The following is a 22,682-nucleotide window of genomic DNA, read 5'->3' on the forward strand; positions in this document are numbered from 1 at the left end:
TGAAGTTTTGAGTTGAGTTGTATGAAGCAGTTGAAGTTGTTAGTTGAAAATGAACTTAACAACTGATTTTAGTAACAACTGGATATGGACGACAGAGAAAACGACAAGGCTAATAAGTTTGTATCAATTGTATCCCAGTCTCTACAATTCGAAATCAAATGATTACAAGAACAAAGTTATGCGACAGAAGATTTGGGAAGTGCTAGGCCAGCATATTGGAACCTCAAGTATGTTTCTTAAGAATAGTTACAAGAAATGAGCAATTCCTATCGACGCAATGTAGATTAAATGTTGTGTATTGTCAGTTGATCGACTCTAAGCTGTTTGTTAATAATAACGCACACGCCTTCCATGACGTAACTTCGACCTGCAATGCAAGCCGTGTGTTCTTCGACTTCGAAGATAAAACTTGTTAAGGTTGCAATAATTTTCAATTTGTATGTGGGACTTTGTGCGCGGCTTTCCCTTAAGTGCAGAATAAACAATAATTTTTTTGCTTACAGTTCACATTCTTTGTGCGATAAAACATGTTTCATGTATGTTTGTGTATAATTTTCATGTAATTTAATACCGTACACATTTCATATATGTTTGCATGCATGCTACATGGTTCTTCACTTCTCACCGACAAATTTTTCCGATATCAAAATACTAACTGATGCAATTTTAGTTTTACACTGTGTGCAGGAAACGAAGTGCGAACATCATCACCAAGACAAGAGATAACCTAACAATGTAGCTTTTAATCAAGCTGTTAGAAGTAAAGTTTGTTTAAGCGAAGAAAACGAACCGCTGTTCACACAAACTTAACTTAATAAGAAACGGTAACTCAGTAAATAAACAAACAAAAAATGGTGATGGTTCAACTATCAGAGTGCGGGACTTTATGAACAGATCATCATTACTGGAACAGAATAAGGGGAACAATTTCTTCAATACTTCAAAATCACTCTGCTAACCGGAATTGTGTCAGTGGTAAAAAGCCTGTACAAGTATGCGAAACTGCCAGAATTAACCTTCCAAAAAGGTTTTCTTAATCACGTAAATCATGACAAAAAAATTCGCAAATGAAACACTTTTCTTTAAAAAAAAATCAAAATATTTTAGTGTTAAAGTCACCGAAGCCTCAAGGTGCGTTTCAAGCTCACAACAAAACGAAATGCTTTATTTCGAAAGAAAACAAATTGTTTAACAAAACCAAAAACAGAAAGACATGTTTTAAAAAAGTTCAGAAATTTGTGTCGAACAATTCTACTTTTAAAGTTATCAGAAAAACTTTCATTAAAGAACAGTTAAGAAAATAACGCTATGTTCATTGTTCATCCAAAAGTCGGTTTTGTCTCCGCTAGCGAGAGTGGTGGATTCTTTTCTTGCAGCCATTGTCTACCTTTTACTTTTATTTTGTCACAAAGTGAAAATTAAAAAATCTACTTTAAAAACACAAAATTGTTTATCTGTGAAAGTAGCAATGAGCATAATCCATTCGTGCATTCTAGGCACGGAAGTCGCCAAGAAAGTGAGGGGCCTACGAACGCAATACGCTCGTGAGAAGGCTAAAATAATGCTGAAGCACCGCGAAGGATCATCATACACGAGCCCGTGGATACATTACAACGCGTTAAAGTTCTTAGACGAGTTCACCACAACCAGAGGAAGCAAATACGGCACCAACAGATGGATCGACTACAGCCAGGTGAGTAGGACTTATTACTGTGCTCTATTTCGCTTCAACGAAGCCTGGTCTTCGTATCGCAACATCAGGGTCGACCAGCTGTGTACAGTCACTCAAGCTGTCTTTATTATCAACAATATTTAGTTGCAGGAGACTTGAATATATGAATAAAAAGAACAAGTTTTCCTGAGAAACGTATGGAAACCGGGAGAAAAATACATTAAATTGAGACTTGTAAAGAGAGCAAAGGAGGAGGTAGACATAAGTGCACAGGATCTGTAGGCGTCATTTATGAAAGGCATTCTAGCAGCTCGTGACAAAGTGTGTGGGAAAAGGAAAGCAAGGAGGGGTCGTGGAGACATATCGTTATGAGATGAAGAAGAGAAGCATGCTATGTTGAAGAAGAGGCAAGCAAACAGTGGCATAAGATACAAAAATTCGAAATAGAATGCAAGAAGAGTGGTTGCAATGGTAGCAACTTAGCAATTAGAAAAATAGCCAACAAAGTGTTCACTGTTCAAGCTTATACAGTAAATGAAAAATGATGGAAATTATATTGCAGGAGGATGTAAAATGCATAGACGAGGAAAATGTATTGGGATAATTTCATAGAGGCTAATTTAATAGATGGGACCTGTGGAAAAGGTCACTCGCAAAGAAATAGTGGATGGTGAAGGTAGTAGAAACATAAAACTGCGTAAAGCGGCTAAGTCCATCAGATGTGAGCGCAAAGTTGATAATAGCAAGTAGAGAGATGGGGTTGAAGTGTAGTTGCAAATTTGCTAAAGGGTGTTAGATGGTGAGGAAATGCCACAAAAGTAGAAACAAAGTGTTAATGTACCACAGTTCAAGGGAAAGGAAAATGTGAGAAGTTACAATGCATCTAGGAGAGTAAAACTGATAGATCATGGAATGAAAATTGTGGAACGGATATTAAAGAAGAGGTTGAGAAAGATGGTGGAGTTGTTGAACACCTGCAGCTTGGACTCATGCCGGAAAGAGAAATGAAAGACGCTCGGTTCATTTTGAGAATGATGTAGAAAAAACTGTTCATGTGCTTCGTGGACTCGGAGAAAGCTTTTGACAGAGTTCTAACGAAAGTGATGGAATGGGCAATGAGGAAAAGAGCCATACCTACACCGAAGGCAAATTTGTAAATTACAGGTGGATAGAAACGATGGGAGAAAATTAGAGCAAAATTCTCTATTTTCTCTGAGAAACTTCCTTTTAACGCTCTAGTTTCAATGGAAAAACAAAATCATTTCTTTTCAGCTTCGCTCAGGGAAGGGTCATTATTAGAGTTGTCAGTTTTGAGTTAATGTTGTTTGAAAATTCTGAAACTATGTACTCTAGATTTTAAGAGAATATTAAATAATAGTAATGGAAATTAACAGACGTTGCTTACTTGATCATGCTGCTAAAAGCGAAACTCCGTCTATTGCATAACAAACGTTGGTTTTAACTAGTTTCGAATAAGCAAGATTAGAAAATGAAAATGTTTTAACAAAACTGATTCTCTAAAATTGTTTAGCGTCTGGCAACGCTACTCAAAAACCACCAAAATTCATGTTTCTCAGTCAGAAAACCAATACCTTTAAGACTAATTTGTTGGCCATGTTCTCAGTTAAAAGTTTATAAACAGATTTTAGAAGGAACATTTGGAAATCAATATTTAAGTAAACAACTGAACATTGCATAATGCATAGTGTAGCCTAAATTAGTAAAACAATATTATTAAATGCTATTTTACAGAAAAAGTAAAAAATATGTGTTTGCCCAATCGTTGCAGGTAAATAATAAGCTACCAATTTTTTTGCATTGGCTAGTATGGCTACTGTACAACTAAGAAATACTGGAGAAGAAAATTTGCTCTTTAAAAAAATTGTTTTTTCTTTTAGGTCAAATTCTCTCGCTTTTCTGTCTAGTCACCTACAATTTACAAAGTCGCATATCGAGGTGCTAGTGAGAGCGGCGGTGTCAGTGTAAGAACAAAAGTGAAAGTTGGATCAGACTTATTATTCAGTTGTTGTTTTGTATAGTAGCGAGACATGATATTTTTTGTCAAGTATGGTGCGAGCAAACTCGGCCAAAGAAAAGACTCCATGAAGAGAAAAGTGAAAGATAACGAAACGCAATTCTGAGAAAACGGAAAAAGCATGAGTGGGATAAAAACAGAAACCTGATGAATAGGCTTGAAATAAGGGGGGGCTATAGATCAACTTGCAAGGACAAATGAAGTAAGAAGGTAAGGGTACGTGCTAAGGAAGGATAAAGAAGTTTTTCTTCAAAGGGCGTTGAGTTTTGAAGGTGGATGAGAAGAGAAAATGGGGACGTCCAAAAAAAAAAAAAAAAAAAATGAGACAGACAAGGTCGGACTAAAAGAGAAAAATGAGATGGAAAAAAGTTGTGTTATTGTGAGGTTGTGTTGTGAGAATAATCGCTACGATAAAAGAATCGGCCATGCCGACTAGTAGGAACAAGGCCGAATTTGGATGATGATTTCTCAAATAACCTATGGCTTCGAAGATGTTTATCTGCGCAAGCCATTCAGCTCATAAGAATTTCCCATTTTTTTTAAATTATTTAAGATGTTTAAAATTTCTATTCTAAATGTGAGATAACGTGTATAATGCATTTTTCTATGACAGTGCAACAACTTGGTCGTAACGCTTTGCGGATGTAACATCTAATAGTTATTAATATTATGATAACGTGACAATAAAACCAGTTGCTCTTAGGATCCTGCAAAAGAATATGAAGATGATGAGCAGGACGAGCTTATAGAACCTAGTTCATACATGACGACGGAAATCAAAAGCGAACCAACTGACAGCGACGATTGTATGATCGTTGCTGAGAGACCGCACTCATTATCGACTACAAACGAGAAGCCAATGATTTCGCCTCCAGAACCACAACATTCAATAGCAAAGAAACCAGCCAAGCGAAGGTTCTCGAGCTCTAGCCCGCGTTGGGCACTAGCGTCACCGCCTCTCGCGCCGGAGGATCAGCTGGAGTCGGTCGCCGTCGAGACTCGTGAAGAAGACCAACCAAAGCAAAGTAAAGACAACGATAGTGATGAAATTTTCGCAAAGTATGTCGCTAGCGAACTCCGTCAAATAAAAGACTCCCACATGAAGAGAATAGTGAAAAATAAAATACAAAACGTTATCTTTGAAGCGCATTGCACTCTCCACCAAAACACGTGACGATGGCACGTGCGGTGGTTCTTTCCGCTGTTTATTTATTTCGTTATTGAAAGCTTCAAATGAATTGTCTTCAATATAAGCTAATTTGTGAAACGAATGGTTTTAATCTCAACAGCACAGGCAGACTTCAAATGTGACTTGGTACAGCGTATTGTACTCTTTGGAGGAAACAGCAAAAAAGTAAATTTTCTTCTGAAATAAATAAAAAAAAACATCTCACCTTGTTAACCACCCCTAGTGTGTGCTTGGCAATCTTGCACATCTGGGAGTCTCCTGCTGAGTCCGCAGCGTTCACGATGGCAGAGACCAGGAGAGGAAGACGGGTGACTCTCTGCATAGGGAGCAGGAGGAAAGAGAGAAGAGGCAGCTTGTTGCATGCAGGAGAGGACTCCAATCGACATAACTCTTCACTAAACTTGTCATTGTTCCGCCTGTAAACCAAATAATAGAAACATCTCAAGCCAATAACCGCAATAGAGAGATATTTCTATCCCACAATCATGATGAACAAAATCAATCGACTGCATACCGAGCTATACCGGTCGAGACCGCAGCTGCACTGCCAATTAAACTTTTCAAGTTGGTTAGGGTACATAAATTTAATGCTGGTATTGCTGTATGATCTTCGACACTCAATTCCATTTGAAAAAGGACAAAAGCTTTTTCTTTAGTGTAAACTATCTAGGGGTTTTATTGGTCGCCTTAACATGGGACAGAAAGGAAACTTCCCCCGATCATTTAGATAAAATATTGGATTGCGTACTGAGAAGCCTGCCATACAAGAAAATAGCTATACTGTACTTTGTGATATTGACGTTGGTCTGCTTCCACAAAATTGATATCAACAATACAAATTTTGTAACCAGTCATTCATTCAACTTACTGCAGTTTCGTCAGCACCCTGTCCTGATAAACTTGATTTTGTATGTAAAGTATGTAGACCTTAAAGTCGGCCTTGGCGTATCTTGCAATCAACTCACAAACGCGTGAGATCTTGATTTTCTTCCAAAAATGACTTTCCAAATCTTGGAGGAATCTACAAAACACATACAAGGCAGTTTATCCCTGAACTTTTACAAAAACAAACGTTAAGTTTTTGACATTGGTACAAGAATTAGCATTTTGGGTTGCACAAGTTCAACAGAAACAAAGCTAGTTTGTGATTGAACAATATAGAAATTAGAAAGCCTTCGGATTGATTGGTGGTACAAAACTTGAAAACTACGAGTAGAATGTTGCTCGAAGCTGCAGGCTTTCGTCTGACTCTCTTCTGGAGCAATCGTCAGAATACAGCTTCTGAAGAGAGTCAAACGAAAGCCTGCAGCTTCGAGCCATGAGGAACATTCTATTCGCACAGCCTTTTACCACCAAATACAATATATAATTATATGACTTACGATGAAACATCAGAAGCACAACCAAAATCGATAAAGCAAATGTAATTCTCTTCAACCAAAAACGCTGAAAAACTTGCAATCAAATGCTTGAAAAACAAATATTCATAAGTGTGACAACAAAACGTAGTTGGACATCAAAACAATGTAAAAGTTGCAACTTTTATTGCCCAGGCTAAGAGGAATCAGAAAGCTTGGCCTTGCATTAAAAATTACTATTAAAAAGTTGCTTAATTGATACTTGAATCTAATAATCAAATCGAATACTTGGTTGACTTTACAACAGAAATAAGAATGCTCCGAATGATGTATCAAAACAAATTGAAGGATAAAATTAGAAATAAATGTATTCGATATTTGACACAAGTAGAAAGCATTCATGAGTTTCTTAGAAGCCACCGTTTGCGATTGTATATGGGTATGTGGAAAGTATGTCTGATGACAAAGCTCTAGTAATTACAAAAAAAAATATTTCTATTTAGGGAAAAAATTGGGAGACTAAACTAAGATTGGTGAGAGAAGACATCACTGAGGAATCAGAATAGAATCAACTCCAACAACAGAAGTATGGCGAAAAGGCATCACAAAATGGCGGACTCTCGTTGAACGCCAGGGGTTTTGTCTACTAAAAAGGGTCAAATGGATGATGATGAAACCCTAGAATAAGCAAGTTTGAACCGATATAGCAAAAATGGTTTTCCTACTTTCGTTCAACGCCGCAGACTGTCTCAATATTCGAGAATAAGCGATGGCGGTCAGCAGTTGGGAGGCAGTCTGTACCCTCCATGGCATAATCTCTCATGAAATGGTCCACAAGGATGTTCAGACTGCGAAGATACGAGGCTTGGGATGTGATTACTTCAAACTGGGCCTGGAGAAAAAGAACAAAAATACACTTGAATTGGTTACTTTCACTTTGGCGTATGAAATAACACCATGTCGTGTTGTAATTAGGCATCGGAGCTGCACAAGATTTTGAGTAGTTTTAGTCATCTTTATCAACCTTTTACGCAGAATGAAGCCAATTTGAGCCAGCAAATTACCGGTAGTCATTTTTATTAATTAAAAAGGGGTTTGACACATTTAACCTTAAATAAACGTAAAGTTTGTATATGTTAAGGTATTCTACCTATTTTTTTCTTAAATAGTCATTTTTATGTCTGTATAAATCGTGGGTAAACGCTGAAGCAATGCAAAAAAAAAACATTAATTTCTACTGGATAGTCTGTCTACTCTAGAGTGAATACAATTGGGAAACTGTACCTGAAACTCATAGCTTAGTGAAACCATTATACTTTAAAATTAATGATGAACCTGTTGTAGCTTGATTTCTTCTGTCGTGAGCTTGTCCACCCAACCACTAGCAACAACTTCTGGCAGACTACGCCACAACGTACAAGTACCCAAGTCTTCCAACCTCAAGTCACTCTCCCAGACCTCTTCTGTAGAGAACAGAGCGAAATTATTTGCTTGTATCTGATTGATGATGATCAACCAGGAAACCACGATAGCCTACCATGTCCCTTCAAAGCAAAATGTTTCAGGCCGTAGCCAGAAGTCCCAGAGATTCAAGGAATACCTTTTTGAGCAAAAGGGTCCTTTTGGAGTCGTTTAGGGGCAATTTCGCAGACGATCTATATTTTTAGAGACAACTTCAAATTTTGAGATATTTAAAGATAATTCAAAGACATTTTAAAGACACATTCTGTGTTAACTTTTGTAAGCAGTTAAAGCTCACTCATTCCACAATTTAACGCTCCTGTTCCCTGTGTTGCAAGGGTTGAAGCATTTGAGAAGAGTCCTCGCCACTTTCAGACACAGAAATGATACAACCAGCCACTTAATGGCGGTAAAGACAATCGATCTCACCTGGTTGAGCAAAGGACTTCTGTCGCACATTCTTGGCGACGTTCCGCTTTGCAGATGCTTGGGACATCGTACGGTTTCGATAGACCTAACAAAGTAGGTAAACGAAACTTATCGTGGTTGTCACAGATTGTATACAAAAGCAATACAACAGGAATAAGTGACGCCTATTTTTCACTTGTTTGCAAGAAGGTTTGTGTTGTAAGGTGTGTGAAGCAGTGTATGTTAAGCTATGCTTGGAGTTTAAGGGTTACATGTGATTCAGAGGTGGGCACCCGCTACTTTTAAAGTAGCGCCTACCCGCTACTTGGACCAAAATAGCGCACGCTACTGCTACCAATTTACAAAAGTGGCGCGCTACCCGCTACTCGGACCAAAGTAGCGCGCGCTACCGCTACTTGTGAATTACTCTGCAATGCGACATCAGCAGCGTTATCAAGCGGAGAAGATAAAAATATGAATTTATTGATGGGAAGAAAACAAAAATTGCTCTATATAGGCCTAGTCACTGAAACACGACGTTTTTGCTTACAAATACTTATCGGAGAAACAGTTTAAGCGCTGTACCTGGTACAAAGGCTCAGATTGTAGAAACTTGGAGGTGTCGTCTTCCTTTAGCAGTGGAGAAGGAGGCACAACGTGAGATGCTGTGAAAAAGGATCCAATTAAAGATTGGAAATTCCTCGTTAAATTATCATTGTAATAAAATGTTAAACTTACATCGATTCAAAAATTTTGGAATCATTTGTTTTCTAAAGATATTTCCACCCTTGCCATTTTCAAGCATAAAAGAAACTAACGGTTCTTAAATTACGCCGGTCACTAATGATCTTAGCCCAACACTCAAGACAACTTTGTAGCCTAATATTTCAATAAAAACTACATTAAAAAATAGCATTTTTTCCATAAAGCATAGTCCACGTTAAAGTATGAATTTCTGTTTGATGAATTATTCAAATCCGTAGCGTCTACTGGCTGAGAAGCTTAATAAAGTCTAAGCAGGTGAAAGAACAAAGTCAGAGCCAATGCCATTCAATTGATCTAAAAGAGTGCTGCCTTTTTCATTGGAAAGCCACTTGTGTCGACAGCATTATGAATCTTTCCTCGTGGTTCTTTACACAAAATGGTAGGAAAATTTATGAAAAACTTAATAAAAGTGACGACTATACAAAGATATAAGCATCCCAAAAAGCTTCGATAAATCATGCAAAAAAATCCACACTGTTGTAGTGCATGAATAGCGGAAAAGATTGCATTTTCAAATTAGTGCTTGACGTTCGCCGTTATTTTGCTCTAAATTCCTTGCTTGCAATCCAAAATCGTCTCCACAAGTTTGTTCTTTACAACAGGGGCCAGGATGAGACGTTGGCTAGCCATTGTCCGACATTTGGGGAAATAAATTGCTCTTTGATTTATTGCAATATATTCGATCAACCATGCCAAAATAAGAAAAGATCTGTGAGTGTGAAACTGCAATCGGCACTGCATCATTTGACGTTAAAAATACGCAAATTTATGTTCTCCAGACAACAATTATGCCGACTCACCTGAGATACTCTCGTATAGAGTTTCATCTCTTGCAGGTAACGGAGGGGGAACATCCTCCGCGGCCATATACACTCCTTCGTTGCTCTCTGACGTCCCATCTACAGCCTCTTCATAATGCTCTTCCTCTGGATGACTAGGAAGAGATGGAGGAGAGGTTTGAATCGTGAGGCAAGGGGGTTTGGGAAGTCGTGGTGGTAGGAGAGGAGGAGTTACATCTCTCTTGTGAGATTTAGGAGGAAACGCTGCTGGCAAAGAGGAAGTGGAATGACTTGGCTCACTGTTGGTGGAGTGATGACGAAGAGGAAGTTTAGGAAGTGATGAAGAAGTTTTAGGAGCATCAGTAAAGGCAAAAGATCCTGGAGCTGATAGACGATTGTCATTTGAATAAGGATGAAGATTATCTGACTGTGGTTGTTTATCATGACTTGTCGCATCTTTTAATGGTGCATTTGGTCTATGAAGAAAACTTGCAATTTTCTTGGAATCGTCGCTTTCTGTGGAAATGTAGTTGACATTGAAAGCAACACCTTCCCCGTTTCACAGCTTATCTCGATATAGAAAGCAGAAACAGCAGCAAAAGCATATTAACAAAGGTAAAGGTAGTCCCCTACTTGATTTCAAACGCCAGGGGATGAGAAAATGAGGTTCTCATTATACTAAGCCTTCGGCACTAGGCCAGTCCTTTATATTGGTCAACGTCGTCTTTCCTTTAACAACTACGCCCACCCAATTTGTTCGGAATGGCCCGTTTCGGTGAGTCCGATCCCTTAACGGGGGATTTTTTCCTTTTTTTTTTAAATTATTGGGTACCGTAGCCTAATTATCATTGCCGTTTTAGGGTTAGGGGTTAGAGGTTAGGAACTTACCGAATCGGACTCACCGAATAGTAGCAGACCCCAATTTGTTACACCCTGGGTAGATGTGAGCATTGTTTACAACAACCAGCTCCAGCTGGGAGACGAACCAGGAATACATGATTGGAAAACCAGAGCCTCGTCAACCCATTCCCCCGCTTGAAAGCATATGAAACCCACTCAACTAACGTAATTTGCAACCACCATCACAAAAACCACAAAATTAAAGAGAAAGACTGAAGCCGGATGAGATCTCAAAATTACCTTCAGTTCGATCATAAGGCGATTGCTTAGAAGCAGGTACGGAAGCAGGGGGGAATGCAACAAAGTTTGATCCCCTCTGGTCCTCACTCTTGGATGGTTCATTCCAACGGATAAATCCAGGTGTCGTCACAGGAGGACTAACGTCAACTTCATTTTTTCTTTCTTGTGTAGAATTTTGAGCAGAAATTACATTCTGTGAAATAACGTCTTGAGTAGTATCAAGATACATTGGCTAGAACTTTAAAAGCATAATGCACTTTCCTGGTGTGTTAAACTGAACTATGTTAGTTAAACAAGCGAACTATGAAATGTTATACTAAACTATAAAGTTAAACTATAATAGTGTTAGTGAAAATGTATACTCTGACGTTGTGTTGGCGAGATACAACTAACTTCTTCAATAGCAAATAACGGCTTCCGACAATCAAAATTCATTGTTATCGCACTAAAGCACACTGCTGATTCCGCTATGCACTTGGCTATGGTTTGTTTTTAGCAAAACCTTTCCCGTTTGTTCAACATTGTTTATACGTTAAGCACTGTTTAAGATACTATCCAGTTTACAGATATTGTTTCCTCAAAAAAATATTATTAGCTCTCTGTTCAGGAAGCAATTAATCCGGCTGCATTAAAACTGGCAGGAAAGCTTTCTTTCACTTTGGAATTATTAATAGCGAAATGCGTCAATGCCTACCAACAATACGTGACAGAAAGCAATGTCTATCAACTATGTAAGAAATGAACTTCGGAAAAATTAAGTAACTCCACAGCATCGGCAGCTACCAAATCATTTACGATCAAAAATAAGCAATGTAGCTTACGTGGCACTGGAAAGCGGCTGAGGTTACTACTGAAACAACCCAAACAGTAAAATTCGTCACTAATACATTGATTCAACATGTGCAGACGCTGCCAAGGAATTATGACGCTGTTTGAAAGGACTTGATGACGCGGTCGGAATGACGCGAGATTTTTATTTCTTGCGTTCGTACCGCGTTCGTGAGTCCAAGGCGGGAAAATAGACATGCTTGTGTCTTATGATGTAAATTCGTCTACACCAGCCAACATTGTGGCAACGAAACTGCAGGTTACCGCTAAACGCATGAAAGCAGTTCTCCGAAGCTATTGTATCCATAGTGCGTTCTATCCAAGATCAATAATTTATAATGTCACAATAAGCATTGTTTCTTGTTCATAGAAGACGCGTTTGAAATGTTAGTATCTACAGTTGAAAATGTACTGAGCCTTGTCCAAGTCTTAAGAAAGTCTTTTCCGATAAGAAAATCCGTTCGTTCAACATTGATTCAACGTCTGCAGACGTTAATTCAATGTAATTCTTGCATAACAATGAGCCGATCAAGTAAAGCAGACTGTCAAGCACCTAATTTGACAAAGTGCAACGTCACCTTATAACATTGCTTACAACGCAAAATCTACTACTTCTACTACTGTATTGTTTCCTGCATTTGAGGCTAAGTTGTCGATGAACTGCTGTTGTGAAAGCAAAGTATCGATTGAATTGCAGCCTTTCAGCACCTGCGATTATCGATCTTTTTAATGTCACGGCATTTTCAACAATCGAACACACCGCTAAGGAAGAATCGAGCAAAGTTCATATCGTTTTACGTGACAAAAACATAATATTTTGATAGGAGATATGCAATGCCTCATAATAATTGGTTAGAATTTTAGAACATTGGTTTATTTTCACAAAACAGACTAGCCTAGAGATAAATAAATAAAAAAAGGTCTGTCATAAAAAAGAAAACTTTTTGCTGTTTTTACGTTAAGACGGACAACGACTTCGCCTTTTTCTGACCAGCCTCCAAAACTTTACTGGTTCCTTGAACATTGCAGACTTACCCATCTCATTTTGTCGTTAACGTCATCGTAGTGGTATGACGCGATACCCTGCGGTTGATTCACGACTTCCCCGTCGCCTGAGCTGTGTGTGCTTCCTCCGCTTACAATAACTGGAGGAGTTCTGAGATGGAACAAGAAGGACATGAAATGAGATGCCCAGACAGCAAATCAGTCGTTTTTAGATTGATTCAACGTCTGCAAACGTTGAATCAATACAAAAAAAACGACTGGTTTGCTGTCTGGATGGTTGCAGTTTGATTTTCACTTCTCAACCAACAAATAAGTTGTTTTATGTTGGTTTGTGTAGAAGTCACAGCAATTAACTTTTCGAAATACTGCACGCCACGTGATAATTTCGTGGCTTTGCTATTCCATGGGTCCTTCTATTCGCATAGAAAATTACATGAACTCACTGAGGACATCGTAAGTGTAAAAAAAAAATGTGATTTGCGACTTGGTTAAGACAGACTCGCTGCTGAAAAGCCATGTTGCTTTTACGTAAAGAAACGAAGAATGCCAATACAAAAGGATTAAAAGCTACTGTCGCTTAATTCGACTTGATTCTAAAAAATACATTCATTGTGTAAACACATGGTACACATTTTTACAACCAAGATCGATATCAACCCAAACTGTGGATATTAGATGACAACGGCGCTTCTTAGATTGAGTTTTGTGCAATAGATTCGATTGATATCACAGAAATCTCAAAACCTAACGTTTCTGTATTTTTAAATCTCTGTCTTACGGATCGCTCGAAAGATCGGCAGCTTTAGCGAGTTCATGTAGTAAGTTTCTACCAGGGTATAAAATTATTCATGACATAGCAAAGCCACTAAATTATCATGTAGCGTACAGTAGTTGAAAAGTTAATTGCTGTGGTTTTTTCACCAAATTACACAGACTTTTCATTGCATTCAAATACCCAAAGTACCATTCAGCCAGCAAATAACTCCTTTTGTTTACATTGATTCAACGTCTGCAGACAATTGACTCAACGTCTGCAAACGATTGATTCGATGTGTGCAAACGTTAAATTAACGAAAGGACCTTTGCTGCAGACACAGGAGATAAAGTAATAGTTAATACTGGTAACGAACACACAACTTTCTAGCCTGAAAGAAAATATTGCTGTGATGAATAAGGAATCAAGAAAAATTTACCTTACCATTTTTTCACAAGAAAAATTAACAAACACCAGTGCTAAAATTTTGCCCGGTGGCAGCCAAAAAAAAAACTGACATTTTACCAAGAAGACAATAGAGAAGTCTGGTTTTATTTCAATGGACTGGAAAAATCCTTTAGAAATTGATTAAAAAAATAGCAAAATACTTGTACATTTTGCACAGACATGACGATTTGTTTAGCACCAGCGAGAAACAGCGATGCACTTTAGTAATAAGTACTTGTATAGAGAATAGAGATACAAGTCTTGGTCATCAGTTGGACCATGGACTGCTAAAAGAACCAACTCTTAAAGTTTTAAAAGTGAAAACATTGTCATTATCAAATCGAGAAGCACCCATAAGGCTACGGTCTCCCAAGAGATGCTCAAACTGTTTGCAACAACGTATCCCTGCGAGATCTCAAATGGGAAAAGTTGCTATTTCAACATTGTTTCAACCATGGTGGTTTCAACGCTTAGCTACGTTGAAACGATATCAAAATAGAAAGTTTTGGCAACTGGGAATAGAATCTAAAAAGTTGAGAACAAAGCAGGCTTGCATGTGACAGTGATACCTTGGCACGGAAGACGCAGTTACGATCAGCTAACAAAACGTGTTGTGATGTTAAAGTAACGTGCAAAAGGCACTCGGCATAAGCTGGGTGAACACTCCGGCAGTTTTCACAAATCACACAGAAAGTATAAAATCAAACACAATTTCAATGGACTCGATGTGAGAATTATTGCGTTTATGTTACGCACTTTAACTCCATACTCTATTGCTGACACACTTACGCCACGAAATAGCCAATGAGTTATAACATCCATGCGACTATGACTTTGATTCACCGCAATGATTTAATCAGCCCTGAATCATTAACATTATACCATACCCTGAAATGGAGGTTTCTGAGGACGTTACAAATCCGCTGTCGTTGTCAGCGTAAACACCAACGTCCGACACTGGAGGATTGCTGGCCCTTTGTTTCTTTGTCAACTGTTGAGAAATGTTTGGATTCAGCAAGGGAAAAGTGCGGCAAGCAGCCAGCTTCCTGACTTTAGTTGAGTGTGAATTAAGAAGATCTATTTCAATTTTAGTGCTACGCAGTGCAATCACGCCAGCTTCAACATTTAGAAGCTGTTTAGCATAAAAGGAAAGCTCCAAAAACTCAGGTTTTAAATAACCTACCAACGTTATGTTTGGACCTATTAGTAAACACAAACAACCGGATAGTAACGGGTTACAAATGTGGTAAATTTGAAGCGCAAAAAAATCTGCTTGGAGGGTTTTCAAGAGTGATGCTTTCGAAAGTAATGTTTTCAAATGAGAAAAATCAAATTTAAACTCAAAATCAATTTTTTGACAGACTTCACAAAACTAATGCATTTTAAAGGCCTTTTCTTCTTATTTCGTACATTTAAGTGTTTAGTTTTTGAACCATAAACAAGGATGCCCACTAGACTTAATACAGGTGTGCCTGCAGTCAAAATATGACCGATATCATCATCTTAAAATAGTAGCCTACAAACCTTTGTAGTATCTTTGGCCTTCTTACGTAAAAAACGCCCACTTATTCTTTTCTTTTTGTTTCTTTCTTTTTCAAAATCTGTCAGAGTTTCCGCATCTTCCTGCAAGAAAATGAAAAAAATTTTTGAAAGGACTTTTTAAAACAATTATAGTTTTAAAAGCATTCTATTTAAAGGACAAATCTTTTGTATTCTAATAGAAGGTTTGCTTTTGAAAGCGATATAAGCATTCAAACAGCGTTTTCTCATTCAAATGTTTCAGCACTAACGACCTTTTATAGACGCAGACCATCATAACCCAACAATTCCAAAAGCCCTGAATGTACAGAATTTGTACACAACAGAAAAACCACTGCAGTCGAAGAAACATGAATGGATAAAAAAACAATATCCATGAAAAGCAACTCCCTTTCAGCTAACAAGCTACTTCGGAAATTGTACTGACAAAATACACTAAACCAGTGAAAGCCAAAGGCAACGCAACGTCAAACAAATGGGTGTGACGTTTGTGAATACCGGAAAGAACCAGATTATGCCAGTTAGGCAGAAGTCATTCTAATGGAGAAAGTAATTTGCATAAAAATCGTTGTCTGGCGGCATCGGCAGGCGACAGTGTATTTTTTTCACGCAGGCAATAAGTGGCAGAGGACAAAACATTCAAAATTCACAGTGTGGCTCGAGACAGCAAATAAACAACTAAGCAGATAACAAAATATTGACAAAGACCACCACTGTTTTCACTTTTCCGACAAAAATAATTGGTATATAAATATCACCAGACCGCTGAAAATAATAGTCGGAGCAGGACAGAGTTTAATGATTGCCAAAACAAACATCAACAATTGAATGGACCGAAAAACTGCTGAAACCATCAATAGCTGACCAAGCTCTATATTAAACACGCCCTGGGTACCTATGTCCTTAAGCCTGTATTTACATCCGGTCTGCTACTATTTGGAGAAACCGATTCGGAGAAATCCCAATTTGGAGAAAGCCTTTTTCGGAGATTTCTAAAATCTCAGAGCGGCATCTGTTTATTTAAAGGAATTAGCTTAGAAGAAGAAGCTTATAATAGGGGTCAAGCGCAACAAATTATGGCCTTCCCCATTAAAACGTAATTTTTTTGCAGTGTAGTGTTTGTGCTTTCAAATTGGAAAAGTTTGGATAAAGACTGTGACGCACGACAAATGTCAATTTTACGTGAGCATATATTTTAATTTAATAGTGCAATAATAAATTTTAATTTGCTTTTCATTTTTCGCTAAATTTCAATTTAATTTATTTTTCTTTGTCGGAATGCAGAAAAACGATATTGTGGAAATAAAATACTGGTTTAAGACGTGCATGCAAAGATTTAATTCCAAATTGCCCAATGCCCATCCAAAATTGTTACGCATGAATCATTACCACGGTCGACAGTCGACACATCAGTGGCAAATCTAGCAATCGCTACTTTAAAACGTAATACCTTAACCTTACTAACGCGTAGGTAAGTAAACGTTTCTTTAAGTGAACAACTACTTTACTTTATAAAATGTGTAAAATCGGACCCCACAACGTTACTAGCATGATCTACCACTGTGACATCATCGATTAATTATTATAGGTTAGGCCATGGTTAGGCTAATTGCTTAACCTATAAAATAATGAAAAAAATAATCCTTTGCATTACAAGACATGTACCCGAGTCGTTCATATCAAGCATTGTTGTGGGTTTGACACCTGTCAGAGGATCTGCAACTATTCGGTGAGTCCGATTCGGTGAGTTCCTAACCTCTAACCCCTAACCCTAAAACGGCAATGATAATTATGCTACGGTACCCAATAATTTAAAAATAAATTTGAAAAAATCAAGATATTTCATTTTCTTGACCTATAAAATAATTGTTGCTAGACATCGCTATATCCTATGCGCGCAAGATATCAGCTAATTTACATCTACCTCACTGAAACAATAACCTACCCAAATGATCCCAACAGATTCACTAAATAAACAGAAGCCGTGGCTGCATTTTCAAGAAATCTCCGAATCGGTTTTCTTTCTCTTTTTTTCCATTGATTCAACGTCTGCAGACGTTGAATTAATGTGAAAAACTGATTAGCTGTCTGGGCAAAGTAATCATGGTCAAACAAGCCTTGATTATTGTGCGATCAAACTTCATTGTTCATTTGCACATCACAAAATTCAATTAAAACATTTGAAACTCAGCAATTCTGTAAAGTGATGACGTTTCTACTGTAGGAACCCTGTAGTGTAGTGTGTAGTAGTAGTAGAGAGAGCGGTCGTCAATTGTGGGAACGACGGCGACTACAATTAAACTAGCAAAAGTGCTATTCTTACGTGGTTTCAATGTTTAACGACGTAAAAATAACGTCATAAAGAACTTCTTTGGAGAGCAAAGCAGCAAGTCAGCCGATTTCGGACTGTTTAACGTTTGATTGCATTAAATCAATGTAAAACTGGACTGATTTCCTTTCTGGGTGATACCAGCGAATTTCTCGGGCAATCGATCTTGAAACGGTAAATTAGACTCCATGAGAAAATCTGACAATGAATGCTTGTTGATAAGAAGTAATGCAATCGATAACCACAAATTGGGTCTGGTTCTGTTCAACACTGTTATTATTCAGATGGCAGACAAGCAATGGTAAAATTCCATTCGTCCAGAGAAGCCAACTATCTCCCAGAGAATATAATCAGTCATTTTTACATTGATTCAACGTCTGCAGACGTTAAATTAATGTAAAAATGACCGCTTTTGTTGTCTGGGCTATTGCGATTAAAATATCTTTACATTGTGATCAGCAATCGATAGCTTACAACAGTCCGCCATGCTTACAAATGGAAAATCGCCACTTGTCGCAAATCATTACATAAATTTTTACCTTTGTTTGGCTAGTCTTGGTATCTTCTTTTGTAAACAATGATTGAATTTTCTTTTTAACGTTCTTTGTTTTTTTATGTCCTCCAACGTTTGACGATCCTTCATCGCTACTTCTGAACATACAAAAAGTGATAACTTGTGAAAAAGCGATTACTTTTCAAGTCTGAAAATCTGACATTGTCACATTGTCTGAACGTATGCAGACTTAGAATCAATGCAAAAGTAGCGGATTTTACTGAGTGAATGTTTAGAACCATTAAACAAGGGAGGGGGGGTATTATGTCAAACCTAAGAGCAACCAAATAAACTGGTGACAATGCTTAATGAACTAAATACGCGATTTGTAATCTGAACAATGAAAGCAACTGTCAAGAAAGATGTAAAGTAGGGAGATATGTTATTGATTGTTACACTTGAAAAGAGAGGAGTCCGATTACACCTTTAAACGTATCGGAATCGTCTACATGATTCCCAGCCAACATTCCAGCCTTTTATTAAAACGTCTACAGACGTTGAATCAATGAAAAATAAAAGGACTGATATACTTGCAGGGACCTTGTCTGGAACCTTCAAAAATCAGTCAGACGTTAAATCAGTGGAAAAATCGGACCGGGTAACCGCACAAAACGTTTCCTAACCTACCCTGAGCCACCGCGAGGTTTCCGCTGAAAATCGTCATCGGAAATAACCACCACATCACTGTAGTTCGTTTTTCCCAGGGGCGAAGGTCGCGTCGATTTGCTTGATTTCTTTTCAACTTGTACTTCTATGTAGTTCAATTTTTTGCCCTGTTTGCCTGTCAAAACGCAAAGAAGGTCGTTATGAATGAGCTTCTGTTGTGCTCTTGCTGACAAACCTAACATGGTGTCTGAAAACCTTGGGCGCAGGGTCAGAAAAAATAGCTTCCGAAAACACGACAGTCTCAAGGCTTTAAAAGCAAGAGAATAAAACAATGACGTTAGGTTTAAATCGGGAGTAAAACATGTTACCACACAGCTCTTGATCCTGTGACTAGATTTGAATAACGGACGCAATTAAGCTGAGTAAGATATTACTTCAACTCAGCAACGTACCTTCAATCAAAGGCAATGGGATTTTTACCCAACAGTATATTCACTTACTTTGTGAAAGTTTTGAAGAATTTTCTTGTAGATGTTGTACGACTTGTAGGCTTTTGTCTTTCGAATATATCAAACTTCTCCTTCCAACCGTATTATCCGGAGGAAGGGGTGGTGGATCAAGAAGAGTCGGTTCTTCAACGATAGAATCAGTGGATGGATGAGCTGAATCTTGAGAATTGACTTCTTGTAATCTTGGAGGATCACGATCTGGCAGAAGAGGAGGAGCTGTGGAGCAAGGCTTAAAATCATCCACGTGGAAGGTGTGTCTGTGTAGCCTATTTCAAATTGGGGAAAATTCCCATTGGGACAGAAGTTCGATGCAGCTACTAAGGGCCTGTGATAAATCGGTGCCGGTGATTAATTTCACCAAAAAAAGATTCAATTTCTGTGACCTCTTTATGGGGATGATTAAGTGTCTTGAAGACACAAAAGGTGATCTCGATGGGTGCATAACAAATACTGATTGACAGAAACTCATATCTCCTCCCTTCTCTTGTTCACATAACCAGCAGTTAGGCAGAGATGATTGCAACGAGCATTTACTTAAAATATGAGGTTCATACATGCGTGATACAACTCTAAAGCATCTATATTGAGAAAAATCATTATAATTTCGAAGGATATTTTTTAGAACCTTAACAGGTTTCTTTGTAAAAGTAGGTTGGGTAGTTTGTACTACCTACCGCCTTCCAATTCGACAAAAGCAAAGGGTTTGTCAAAGATCAGTTCAAAATCTAATCACAAATATGGGTCCAACAATTTCTGCCTTGATTTAACGTACAATACGAATGTAAAAATCGCAGTTTTACAACTCTTGCTCGAAAGCTTAACCACATAATTTTATGCCTTTTTTTCTACATGTCTGCAGTATTCGATGATTTCGTCAAATCGTTCTTTATATTTTCCCTGATACAAATGAAAAGTTTAAAGATTACTACGCCAATCTTTAGGTTATGTTAATGTATGTAACATTATACAAACGTCAAAAGCGTCATAAAAATGAACGAGATTTTCATAGTAGTAATAAACGCTGTACAACAGCAATCGTAGTCGAAGTGGGAGGCTAAATAAGTGTTGTACCAGCAGGATCTATGTCATGATATTCCCTTTTTGTCTTCGTCTGATGACCTGGCGGGGGAAGCACCACCTGGTTGCTATAGCTCACGTCTTCCACCTGCACACAGTACCTTCTGGTTACAGAAAAAAGAATGAGCATGCTTAGTCCTGCATCGGCATTGAAAACGGAACGCCAAAGGGCCACAGGAAGCCGCTGCAGCACATACCATAGTGTTTAAATGAGAAACAATTGTGCCATTACATGTTTTATTCACATCCCGTTGACTGCGGGGAATCTTATAAGAAAGTTTTGCAAAGTCGGAAAAAACGTAAAAGTAGAAACCGATTGCAATGTTGTTTTTTGAGTATACATTAGGTCCGGATGACACTACACTTCTTGAATCACATTGTTCAGCAATGCCATCATGTTAAAAAGACATTAAACTCGTTATACAATTGGCGGCACGTGTCAAATTTTCTATCATCGTACCTCTGTCTCATCAGCCATTTCAACATAACGGATTTCTGAAGTTGTGGTAGTGGCATGGGAGGACATTGCCATATAACCTTCTCGAAGGCTCAGGTGCCGCTGATTTTGATGAGAGGAGGTTTGAATATCACTATGAAAAGACACATCTAGAGATTTGTCTTCGCTGGAAGAACAAGTATCCGAATATTCGGCAGCGGCAAAATCATATAAAGCAGATATCATCTGACGATGATCTTCATCGACTTCATTGTTTACGGATAAATCTTCTGAGGCTTGTTCGTCCTTGCTGTCTTTAAGCTGAAGATTTTCTTCATGCATGACACCTATGTCACTTTCACTTCTGATAATTTTGTAGGTTTGAAAAAGATCACTTTCTTGTGTGATTTGTTCAGTCTTATTCTCTTGAGAAAAACTTGGATCGCCTGCCGAAAAATAATAAGAGCTGCAAGATACCCAAAAATGACGTGTTTACAATTAGACCTGCCAATGCCTTCCTATTTCATTTCAATAACATGACACCAAAAGGCAATAGATACAATAAAACGGGACGACAAATTGAAAACTAACCAGTAACCACGTACGGTACTGTATGTAACCATGCAAGCAACAGACAAACAATTATTGTCACCTAAAGCCTGAGTGTGGCAAAGCCAGAAAACCTTGTATAATTACAATAAAAGAATGAAATGACAAAATCACGAAGTGCAAAGACACAAATTAGAAATTTTGAGCTGATTGAAGTCTTACTTGATTGCTCTTGATGTGAATTCGTGATATTTTCAACAAGTGCTTCAACAGCATGAATCTCAGTGCGTTCAAAATTAAATGCAGTTTCGTGTTCAATCTCACCATGCTCAACACAACTTTCCTTCTTTATTGAATGTCTGAAAGGCTTCGGAGAGAGCATATTTACAGTTGATAAAGTATCTTGCGAAGTATGAACGTTAGAATTGCTGCTTGCATTTTGGCAGAGTGGGCTGCTTACATGATGCCACACAGCACAGCTGGTTGGAGTTGTTGGGCTATGTAAACAAGGTCTTGGAATACTTTTTACTTTTTGCGGGGAAAGTTTTGAACGGACATAAGGCTTTGGAGTGATAATTGCTGCTTCGCCAGGTTGGTCAAACATACGCCTTATTGTCCCAAACCCTGGACTTTTAGGATCCCTTTTAAAAGACTTTCTGAAAAACATACAGGAAACGGTTTAGCAACGGCAAACGGAGACTAATTTCACATTGGCAAATGGCAACCAACGAGATAAACTTTTCACCTTGGCACCTAAACTTTTCACCTAAGCTACTTGGAAAAAGTACTGCAAAAAATCAAAAGTAATCTTAGTTGAAATTGATCTTAATATAAAACTTGATAAACTCGAATGGCATAAGTATGTACATATGCGACTTGCAGAATATCGGATGTCATTGCAAAAGGGAAATAGACCACATTCATTTATTGCATACCAACAGACCTGTAAGGAAATTGAGAAATGCTTCTTGGTTTCGCTTCCATAGCAGAGGAAAACCGATCATGCTTTTCTTTAGCAATATCCTCACTACTGTTGCTTTGTAAGTTATCCTGCAGTTGAAGTGATGCCAGTCTTGCGCCTTCATGTTTAATTTCATTTTTCTGATTTATCATTATTTCATCTTTATAAGAAGGTGAATGATTTCTTGATTTGTTTGGTTCACACTCCATGCTGTAAGGTCTGGGTACCAATTTCTTCTCACCAGTAAAATGACTTTCAGATAACTCAGTTGGTGCAACATCA

General features: G+C 38.0%; 2 protein-coding genes across 3 annotated transcripts in view; one reads left to right on the forward strand and one right to left on the reverse strand.

Moving 5' to 3' along the window:
• Nucleotides 1-22,477, reverse strand: part of LOC145768328 (uncharacterized) — a 34,703-nt gene extending 12,226 nt beyond the window's left edge. Inside the window, exons 1-18 of one of the 2 annotated variants that reach the window (XM_082579806.1) lie at nt 22,383-22,477; nt 21,764-22,095; nt 20,915-21,336; nt 20,449-20,542; nt 19,369-19,593; nt 18,890-19,043; nt 18,249-18,360; nt 15,366-15,464; nt 14,729-14,832; nt 12,671-12,791; nt 10,808-11,000; nt 9,689-10,183; nt 8,709-8,788; nt 8,145-8,229; nt 7,590-7,717; nt 6,980-7,146; nt 5,765-5,917; nt 5,102-5,312 (exon numbers count right to left, since the gene is read on the reverse strand). In XM_082579806.1, the coding sequence (XP_082435932.1) occupies nt 5,102-5,312; nt 5,765-5,917; nt 6,980-7,146; nt 7,590-7,717; nt 8,145-8,229; nt 8,709-8,788; nt 9,689-10,183; nt 10,808-11,000; nt 12,671-12,791; nt 14,729-14,832; nt 15,366-15,464; nt 18,249-18,360; nt 18,890-19,043; nt 19,369-19,593; nt 20,449-20,542; nt 20,915-21,336; nt 21,764-22,095; nt 22,383-22,423 (3,216 nt within the window). In that variant the 5' untranslated portion in view covers nt 22,424-22,477. Of the gene's footprint in view, nt 1-5,101; nt 5,313-5,764; nt 5,918-6,979; nt 7,147-7,589; nt 7,718-8,144; nt 8,230-8,708; nt 8,789-9,688; nt 10,184-10,807; nt 11,001-12,670; nt 12,792-14,728; nt 14,833-15,365; nt 15,465-18,248; nt 18,361-18,889; nt 19,044-19,368; nt 19,594-20,448; nt 20,543-20,914; nt 21,337-21,661; nt 22,096-22,382 lie in introns of both variants that reach the window. The other variant, XM_082579805.1, reaches the window with a different exon arrangement.
• LOC145768329 (uncharacterized) lies at nt 26-4,967 on the forward strand. The gene is made up of 3 exons (XM_082579807.1): nt 26-227; nt 1,497-1,693; nt 4,411-4,967. The coding sequence occupies exons 1-3, from the start codon at nt 50-52 to the stop codon at nt 4,879-4,881; spliced, it is 846 nt and encodes a 281-aa protein (XP_082435933.1). The 5' UTR covers nt 26-49; the 3' UTR covers nt 4,882-4,967.
• Nucleotides 22,478-22,682: the final 205 nt, after the last annotated feature.

Source organism: Aplidium turbinatum, chromosome 4, assembly GCF_918807975.1.
Source record: "Aplidium turbinatum chromosome 4, kaAplTurb1.1, whole genome shotgun sequence".
NCBI lineage: Eukaryota > Metazoa > Chordata > Ascidiacea > Aplousobranchia > Polyclinidae > Aplidium > Aplidium turbinatum.